At 38.9% G+C, this 10,142-nt stretch overlaps 1 protein-coding gene across 1 annotated transcript in view; it reads left to right on the top strand.

The window, feature by feature from the left end:
* Positions 1 to 258: 258 nt before the first annotated feature.
* HELLS (helicase, lymphoid specific) overlaps positions 259 to 10,142 on the top strand; it is a gene marked incomplete in the record, with an annotated part of 1,428,613 nt that continues 1,418,729 nt past the window's right edge. Inside the window, 1 exon segment of the mRNA XM_044056152.1 lies at positions 259 to 595. Within this exon segment, the coding sequence (XP_043912087.1) occupies positions 588 to 595 (8 nt within the window).

Here is a 10,142-nt window from a genome sequence, read left to right as displayed (position 1 = left end):
CGTAACAGAAGTTCAACAGTCGGTTGTCTTTTCTGCGCGAAATAATAACGAACTGGACTAGCCTAATTCATTCCCAACTGAGAGGGGGGGTCTGACATGGATTTCATACTCATGCGTTGCTCATTACTTATCGCAGAATGCAGGCACGAGACGTGGGAAAAGTATATTTGTTTTATCATACTTTTCAAAGTGTGCAACTACCGTACTACCAAAAAGTCAAAGATGTTAGCTTTTGAAAAAGAGTTCCCTCTCTAACTTAAGAATTGGAACATTCTGTTGTGGCGCGAAAGTCTCTCTAGGAAAAGGTTACAGTCACTCTATCACCTACTTGTGTTGGTGTTATTTTTTCTCCTTATGTGGAGCTGTATAACATCTGGATTTTCCTCTCGCAGATGTTTTGTGAGTAGGACGTTTAAGTGCAGCTGTAGCGGATTAACCAACTGTGTCGCAAAACGAGCACTCTTATATAACAAGTTGTGCGCAGTCACAGTTATCTGTGTAAACATTGTGCTTTAATTTACAATTCTATCCCCCGTGCAGAAGAAATACTGTTCTGTTTAATTCTAACTATATTTGCATATACAAACATGAGTAGGTGAGTAGACTGGTTGTTGTATTATTTTTTTTAATAATATGAATTAACATTTTACTTAACATAAACAGGCCCGGAAGTTGTGTTGAGTATACTTTGCAGCAGCAGTGTTTGAGTTCAGTTCTGTATGTCAGTTTGTAGCTAATAAGCTGTTTAATCCGATCTTTGGAACAGACCTGCACAGTTACTTTTAGCCTCGTCCTCATCGTTTTTGGACAAACCCAGAAATATATTGTCTTTTAGAGGATTTAATGCCGGTATCGGCTAGTCAACTGTGAATGTTTTCATAGTGGGAAGAGGTTTGTTGTGTACTGTGCGAACAGGGATTGATGAAGACAGTTAAGTTTGTGATTCTACGTATATGAGCTAGAAGAGTCTGGTGTTATGTTTTTGGGGGTGGTTAATTTTTGTTGCGTATAGAAAGGTAGCTGTTATAGCTATTTGGTTGCCGAGCCGAATTATCTGAGACTGCAAGTGTGCTTTCTGCATTCTGCTGTAAGTTGTTGAAATGGACTGTATGCATCAGTTCCTCGGCTGCGAAATGCATGCATCTGTGCATAATTAAATACACTGTGCACACAGAGGAGCGCTGCTAATATGTCTGGCATATAGAAGGCAATGATATTTGAAATCGGCTCTACCTGCATACGTAAAAAGAGGAGGGTGGTAAGTTAAGCTCTTTTGTGTATGTAGAGGAGAAGGGTGTGAGGTATGATCAATAATATGTTCAGATAAAGGATAAGGAAAGTGAAGTGTGCTTACAGTGGATAAGGATGGTAGGCTGAGCTGTATTCTGTATAGAGTAGAGAAAAGTGGTATGGTATTCTCTGTAGTGTATGGAGAAGGAAAAGAGGTGGCTGGTAAGTTGAAGACTTGAGTTGTGAATTGGAGGGAAGCAGCTTAGCATAGAAGACTTAGATTGTGAGCCACTAAGGAGCTAACAATTCCTGGGTTTGATGTCATCAGTCTTCACTTGCGTTCTTTGCAACTCTTGACAAGTCTAATAACCAGATCGGTACTCTGGGGCTGTTTTGGCATAGCATCTTGTGGTGTTTAATAAATGAATGTATCATTTCAAGGCAGTTAACTCTGTTATACATGTGGAGAATGGCAAGGTTTGTGGTTCTTACATTGAAGTAGTGTAATGAGTTGTCACTTGTTTGAAAGGTAAGGGTTTGATGTGCAATAGAGAAGTAAACTGGTTTGGGTAGAGAGTGGGATGCATAATTTGATGACTTTATAGGGAAGATTTTTCATGCTCCATAAAATTAAAGGAAAGCATTTATGTATGCATAGAAAGGGGAGAAGGCTGTAATTTCTCACATAGTGGATGAAAAGCAGATATCAATGAGTGATGATTCTTGTAATAGTGTAGGATGAAAGAATGTAGAGGTTCTAGTATATATCTGTATGGGAAGGATTAGAAGGGTAAAGATTTAAGGACATGCTTGGTGCTTACATTTGTGCATGTCTGTACTTAAGAGTTGTACTTGTAGTTCTGAGTGGTATTAGAAACATGTTTTTGTACATATCTGCTTTTATAATATAACCCAGTTGTGGAAAAATTGTTGCAGTGGATTGTTGGCTGGAGCTGTGACTGTGATGCCAGCAACACAAGTTTGAGTAGCAAACTTGGGTGCTAGACATGTTATTTGGGGGGTTGCACAGCATGGCATAAAGCCTCCTTTCCTGTGTAGTAGGTGGGTTGTTTTTGTTGGTACTTGGGAGCTTATTTTTTAGTGATTTATAGTAGGACTATACACCTGTTATACAGTGCCCCGTAAAGGGGAAACTACAACGTATAGAAATGTATGCTGTATCCAGCTTCCAGTACTTTCAGTCTGTTTACCTGCTTCCTTCATAGGAGATTTATATTACTGGAGAATGAATGGGCCACAATTGGTAGTAGGTGAGATGAGTCCAGTGAGTTTAATTATTAACTGAGTTAAGTAAGTAAAAAAAAAAAAAATGCACATGTACTGCTGTTGCATAACTATTTGATTTTGACTCTGTGTGCAGAAAACATCTGTGATAGAGTGAAAATACCTTTATTTTTACTTTGTTTACATTTTATTTACCAGCGGCGAAGCATAAAACAATGGACGCAAATGGATTGTTTAGGTAGATGGTCAACATTGTTAGTATTAGAAGTGTAGTGCAGCTGATTACCATGACAAAAAAGACACTATTGTTAAGTAATAACAGACCTTGGGACCCAGGTGGACAGTAGTCTCTCTTTTGATAGTCACATCACCACAGTAGTCAGGAAGTCCTTCTACGTGGCACACCTCATCATAAAAGGGTTCTCATCCAGAAAAAAAAAAGAGGTCATTGTTCCCCCCTACTCGTCACTCATTAGACCCATTAGAGTACAATGCCCCTTTTGGAATGTACCTCACAAGACATCTGCAGCAGCTGGAAAGGCCACAGAAGTACCTCACAAAGAGTATTACTGGCCTCAAACAAATGCCCTACACTGACCGCCTCAAAAAACTCCAGCTTTACTCCGTAGCATATCGCCTACTCTGAGGTGATCTCTGCCTAACATATAAAGCTATGTCAAACTCAGAGCTGTTGGACATGCTACACCTAAAGAAATCCCAATCTCTCCGAGCTACATGCTCTAGGGACCTAAACCTTGTCACCACAATAAACAGGACACGCTGGAGGGATAGATTCCTGTCCCAGAGACTCCCTATACTCTGGAAGAAGCTACCCATCTATGTCAAGCAAAGTTCTTCATTAGCACTCTTCAAGAAAAATCTTGATGAGTGGATGGGAAATAGGAAATACACCCCAGGGATCACTTCTTTGTCTCTGCTCGACAGTGGCACAGGAAAATAACTTTCTTGGGTGGCGTAAGCTATGGAACCTTGCTGGCTAGGCTTATGTAGGCCCTTGGGCCGATAGCCTAGTACCTACCTATGAACCTATAATGCACACAACTGCTTCAAAATTGAAAGCATATTATATGTAGATAACGGTGGTACTTCACTTTAAATGTACTCTGTTATACAGCACCATATTGGTCAGTGGCAGCACTTCATTTCAGAAGAAAGCCTTACACACACACACACACAATGCCATATTGCTGCCTACAAGAACCAGAGGCAAGAATACCATAATGGAGCTGTTGTGCTTTTAATGAGGAATGGAATGGACTGTGTTCTTTTAATTTTCAGACTGTGTCAGTAAAATGTATAGGCTGTCCTTTTGAGAACTCTTACAGGCAGCTTACCTAAATGTAGTGATTTTTCTCATTCTTGCTGATAACACTTTACCAATTCATATCTTTTTTGACAATAACATTAAAATATTTCACAGATAGACTCCCTCTTTTTCAGCAGTGACTATGTAGCCTTTCCCAACCATCATTGCAGGTAGATTGTTTTGACAGGTGAGCAGTGGTACTTCTCTCAGATCTTTAAAGTCATAGTTTTTTTAATGGTGTCCGCATTACACTGGACAGCCTTCTTTTTCAGTTAATTGTTTTGTCACCTTTGTGGATTCCTGTTTGTTGGCTGTTAATCAGTTTCTGAAGGCTGAACACAGACTTAGTACTTTATTTTGTTGTTTGTATCCAGGCTCCTAACTAATTTATTTTGCTGTAGGATTTCATTTTTTTGAATTTTTGGTATCAACGTTTTAAAAAAGGTGATGTGTATTAAAAAAATGATACTCTTCCGTTAAACCCCTACCACGTCTTTGTGCTGCTGGCACTGTTGTGCTTTGCCGGTATTTAGTTATTCATTCAGGACCGAGAAATGTTTATTGTTAAAATAACTAATTGATAAAGACTGTAACTTCTTTTTAATGTCTGCACAGCAGATAACCGCATTCATTTGTGTTTTAGTCTTTCACTGCTGGAGGATACTGCATTTCCCTACCATGCACCTCATTATTGCAGTCACAAGCCTGTCCATTTTCATTTACTTAATGGTAAAACCAGGCAAAAGGCAGCAGTGGGATATGCAAGACTTACCGAAATGCCAAACCTGAGTGATACGATGAAGTGGTGGGATTATTACAAATAAACAAAGAGGTTTTATAAGCCTAGAATTTTGACAGGAACAAATGTAAATGAAGAAATGTTGGTAACCTATAACAATAAAACGGTGGTACGAATGAAAGAAGAACATAATTCACATCACCATGTAATACTTAAACGTGTATTCCCTTGGCGCCCTGGTTGCTGCCTTCCAAACAGGCTGAAACACACATACACAACTCTGTAAATACAGGAAGTTCATCTTTACTCAATAATAAAAATCTTCCAGGCACTTTGTAAATGAAGCATCACAGGGGATACTACTCACCAGGTAAGAAGTACCTGTACAAATAGGGTCTAGGAGAATTAGTCATAAAAAGGAAGCACACTTAGTTTTTGTTTTGCACATGTCAACTGCTTAAATACCGGCAAAATAGAGCAGCGCAAACTGGTAGTGGGTTTAACGGAAAAGTACCAAAAAAAACTGTGGTGGAGTATTTTATTCTTTGGATTAAATGAAAAAAACATGATGCAGCATCTTGTTCATTAAAGTTTAGCTTTCAAAGCAGTATTAAAAGATTATTTTTTTTTTGTAATAATCTTGGTATTCTGTATTTATTTGTTCATTTTGTGTTAACTGGGATAATTTGATTGTACTTTTAGTGGAGGCTGAGGGAGAAAAGCTCCACAGTGGTGAAACATTTTCAGCAGTGTTTACAGCTTAAGAATGTTATAGCAACTTGATAATAAATGCATAAAAGAATAGTATGAGAACATAAAACGAGGAATGTTTTTGCATTTTTAACTAGTGAGCTAATATCACAGATATAAATGGTTAGCATTTGAATCTAAAGTTACACGATTTATGGGAAGATCTGAATGAAAAATGTAGGGAGTTCTGCTAGAGAAAAAACTGCAGACTCATCTGCTTGAGTTTGTTTTACCCATGGTATATGTGAAACCTCTTACGGCACTAATTAGAAAAAAAGCAAGGGTTTTATATTTTTGTTACAACAATGGTATAATAACACAAACCCACCCACCGAAACCATCCACATAAAACAAAGCTTGCCCCTCTCCATATTCAAGCACAACTTGCATCTTTGGATAAGAAACAAAGTGTACCCCAATACTACCTCTATACTAATGGACAGCAGCAACTCCTGAATGCTTTATCCCATGCATAGGTTCCCTCAAAATATCTATGGTATGATTCCGGTTAATTTCATTAGGAGTAATGTTTAATTATTGACCATGGGATGGGTAAGGCCAGTCTAACACCAAATGGGATAGGTTAATTCGCGCAGCAGAAGGGAAATTGACTAGGCTTAAAATAACCGGCAAGGGCAGCTAGCCTAGTAGTTACCTATGAGCCTGTAAATATCTCAAGTTAAATTTTTAACAAAAGAGGCAGTCTTTGTACACATATAAACTTAATCCCATGCTTTATGTAAAATGTTTGCACATTTAGCTCTTCGTACTATCCATAGTATGTACCTCCACATTAACTATTCTTTCTTTTGGGCAGTTCTATACTATACTGCACTGTAACAAATTAGATTACCAGTTATGTCTCCAGTACACACCACTAGCTGTGATTATTTAGTAGATAACACTTTTATATATATTTATTGTTTTATTTATTTTTGAATTTAAGCAGGGCAGAGCATTAATTCCATTGGAACTATTTCATTTTTGCCCAGGATAAACACAATAGATACATGCTGTAATATACAGAGTGAATTATAAAATGCAATATATATGCAAAGCAAATATCATAGTTGGTTTGATGGTATAATGGCAGTAGGTAAATGACATTATATACAGAGTGTCTGAAAGTATATAACTCCTATATGCATTATATTTTAAGTGGAAATCGGAGTTGGCATGCTAAAAGAGTTAAAATCAAAAAATAAGAGTCAGAGCAAGGTATGAAAAGGTAAGTTATATGATCATAGAGACAGCAGTTGCATTTTCCTGGAGTCTTGAAATATACTTTTATTTTTGATCAGAAAATGGGGTAAGATTATTTAAAAAAGTAAATAATCTTACATGCTATAAAATGTGTTCAGTGGTTTCCAGCTGATCGTAATGACAATATTTTTAAATATGTTGTTTATACAATTTGGAAGCCTTCACTGGTAATTTCTTATGTCTTCATCTCCAAATAAAAAAATTATAACAGTTAATTTGTTCACACTATTTAAACTTCTGATACATATAGCCGTGGTGGTGCAGCGGTTAGCGTTGTCACCTCTCAGCAAGAGGTTTTCCTGTTGGATTCTCGGCTGGAGTGCCTTCTGTGTGGAGTCTGCATGTCCTCCCCGTGGTCGAGTGATGTTTAAAGACATGCAGGTAGGTGCTTGTGTGAATGGGTGTGCCTTCTTTGAAGGTTGGGTGTCGGATTGGCAACTCGGCACTGTAAAAAATCCACTGCCAATCATTAGCGGACCGGAGTTCGCTGTGGCGACCCCTAACCAGAAAAAGCTGAAAGGCATTTGTTTTATTTAAACCTCTGATGCAAGCTTTGAAAAATTCTAGAATCTAATTGATCCCAGACAGGTTAAAAAAAAATGTCACTGTTATTGTCTCAACACATTTACCCTTCTCTGAAATTTTCATAAAGGTAATCTTCCAACACCTTATTTTTTTAAATAGACCTTATTTCACAATTGTTATGATGTAGAAACTTAATATTTTTGTTGTCTCTCCGTGTTTCCAGTAGGTTCTATAGTATTCGGATAAAACTGAGGAGAAAAAAAAAAGAATCGAGGAATTTCACAAACGTATAAACAGATTTTTCACAGTAAACAAAACAGACTGGGTTTCGAAGACAGAAAAACGCCACTCTTTATTGGCTAGTACATACAACTTAACGCTCCACAAAACTTGCATTTTCGTCCAGGCACCTCCCAGACTTCATCAGAAAATACACAGAATGTGAAAAACCTGTTTAAATAGTAAAAGGCTAACAATTAATAACCAATTAGTGGATAAAGCTATACACACAACACAGATCACATATTAAAAAGATAAAGGGTTTCTTAAAAATATGAAGACATTTCCAAAAAAATTTTTATATATAAAACCTCAATCCTCAGAAAAAATATATATAAATAACAAATCTAATTAAAAATCATAATTTAGCCGCCCTAAGTTTTAACAGGGGTAACAAGGAAATATGATCGTTTAGACCCAGGGATTTACTGGCATCCAAAACTATTTGCCAGTAGGTTTCACAATAAGCCAACTTAGATTCCCATGGGCCTCCCCTGATGTCCCTAGGTGCTAGCTCTAATACAAAAAAGGTAAAATTGGCTCCCCCACAGGTTAATGTATGTTTATGTAGTGCATTGGTAGAGTTGCACTCCCAAATATCATTGAGGTGTTCATAAATTCGACGTCTCATTTGCCTCTCTGTTTTCCCAACATAAAACCCCTCACATTGACCACACAAGGCAATATAAACCACCCCACAACTATTAGTTGGTGTATGCATTGCCTGACAAAGTTTTGTTTCTTCCCTTAATGTAAATACTTTCCATATGGGCAATGCGGGGGCATTGGGGACAAGAACCACACCTATACGTCCCTTTCTTCCTGTGGGATGGTACACGAGTGTTGTTTTGTTCAAGTATGTCCTTAATATTCTGTCTCTTTCTATAAATAAACTTGAGTGTGTTTCTTGAACACTTCAAGATCTGTAAGTTCAACAAATTTGCCCCATTCTCTTTCAATAACACCTCTAAGGAAATAGGAATCCTTACTAAAGTTAGTAACAAAGTTTCTATTATACTGCAAATCAGCATCCTCACTAGGTTTTTGGTGCTGCGTTGAAAAAGAGCTGTTCCCCAAAATAGGGGGATATTTGTCATATCGACCTGCCATAACCTCGTCCTTGACCTCCTGAATCATATCCTGGGGATAACCTCTTTGCAAAAACATCCCAGTAATAATATCACATTCATTGTAAAAGTCTTCATCCAGAGATGTCCTACGACTCGCCCTCACTAACTGGCCCTTGATGATACCACTTTTTTGGTAAACAGGGTGGGCACTAAAGAACCACATATAGGAATTTGAAAATGTAGCCTTCCTATGAATTCTAGATTTAAATCCCCCTTCGGTCTTGGTGATGGCAACATCAGGATAGTGCAAGGAAGAGTAAACCTGTCTGGTGGACATCTGCAGTAAATAAACTCTATAACAAAAGAAAATAATTGCTAACCAGGACCAAGAAGGAGAAGGTGCCCAATTGGAAGCAATCTCTCCTTAACCTAAACAAGCAAATAAGAGCACTAGTGAAATCCTCCAAAGCAAACTTCGAGTCCAAGTTGGCCACATCTACTAGATACAATTATAAGGCCTTCACATATGTCTGTAATCTCAAAGGTAGCACCCAGATCTGTTCAGAACTGATGGTTTAGGACACCACATATACAAATGCCGTAGATATAGCAAACTTGCTGGTTGACAGATTCATTGAAAATGTCATCCCTCTGTCCCCCCATCAGTAAATTAGGACATTTCCAGTACCTGCTCCCTTCCCCTTGTATCTAGGGATCAGGTCATCTCTGCTCTCTCAAAGGCAACAAATACAGCCTCCATGGTACCTGATAACACCCCGGGCTGCATTCTACATGAACTCTGGCAGCACCATTAGGCACCCTATTCAACCAAAGTCCGAGTGCCGTTTTTTTCCCAGCTGAGTGGAGGACAGCCACGGTCATCCCTTTACATAAAGGTGGAGCGTCCACTAATCTGGGAAGTTATAGATCCATCAGTCTAACTATCCTGATCTGCAAGATCATGGAACGGATTATCATGGACCTCATTAGCCAGGACATTGGCAACCTCCAAACACTCGATCCCACACAGTTTGGCTTCGTCACGGGGAGGTCATGTCTGTTAAATTTGGTCGACATTTTTGAGACAGTCACCAAAGCCATGGATGAGGGGAAGATGGTGCATACTGCCTACCCTGACCTGGCCAAAGCCTTCGACACTATTCCCCACTCTGGCATAATACTCTCTTAACTAGGCATCGATCCATATGTTACCAGATGGGTAGCCAGCTGGCTCACCGATGGAACCCACCTAGTCAAAATAGGGGAAGCCACCTCAAGCAGTAGAACTGTATCGAGTGGAATACCCCAGGGTTTGGTATTGGGGCCTCTGTTATTTGGGATATACTTTTCTGAGGTACAGACCAAAACCAGTGGGCTACGGCTGACCAAGTTTGCAGATGACTGCAAGTTGGGAGCTGTCATCAGTTCCCCTAGTGACATGGACATCCTCTAAGAGGGTCTCACCCAAACCTATTACTGGTGCCAGAAACATGGCCTCAAGCTGAATACAAAAAATGCATCATCATCCCCTTTGGGGAGAGAGATGTCCCCACAAAGTATTACATAACATTCTAAACACGCAGTCAGTCATGAGGGATTTGGGCACCCAGATTTGATAGCCTGACTTTTGACCACCATGTTGCTTCCATTGTATGGAAAGCTTAATACATGGCCCACCTCATAAGTAAGGGTATCTCATCCAGGGACAAGGAGG

This window comes from Protopterus annectens, chromosome 14.part0, assembly GCF_019279795.1.
Source record: "Protopterus annectens isolate FY-2018-M chromosome 14.part0, PAN1.0, whole genome shotgun sequence".
Taxonomy (NCBI): domain Eukaryota; kingdom Metazoa; phylum Chordata; order Ceratodontiformes; family Protopteridae; genus Protopterus; species Protopterus annectens.
The sequence above is the reverse complement of the archived record's forward strand: the minus strand, read 5'-3'. Positions and strand labels throughout refer to the sequence as shown.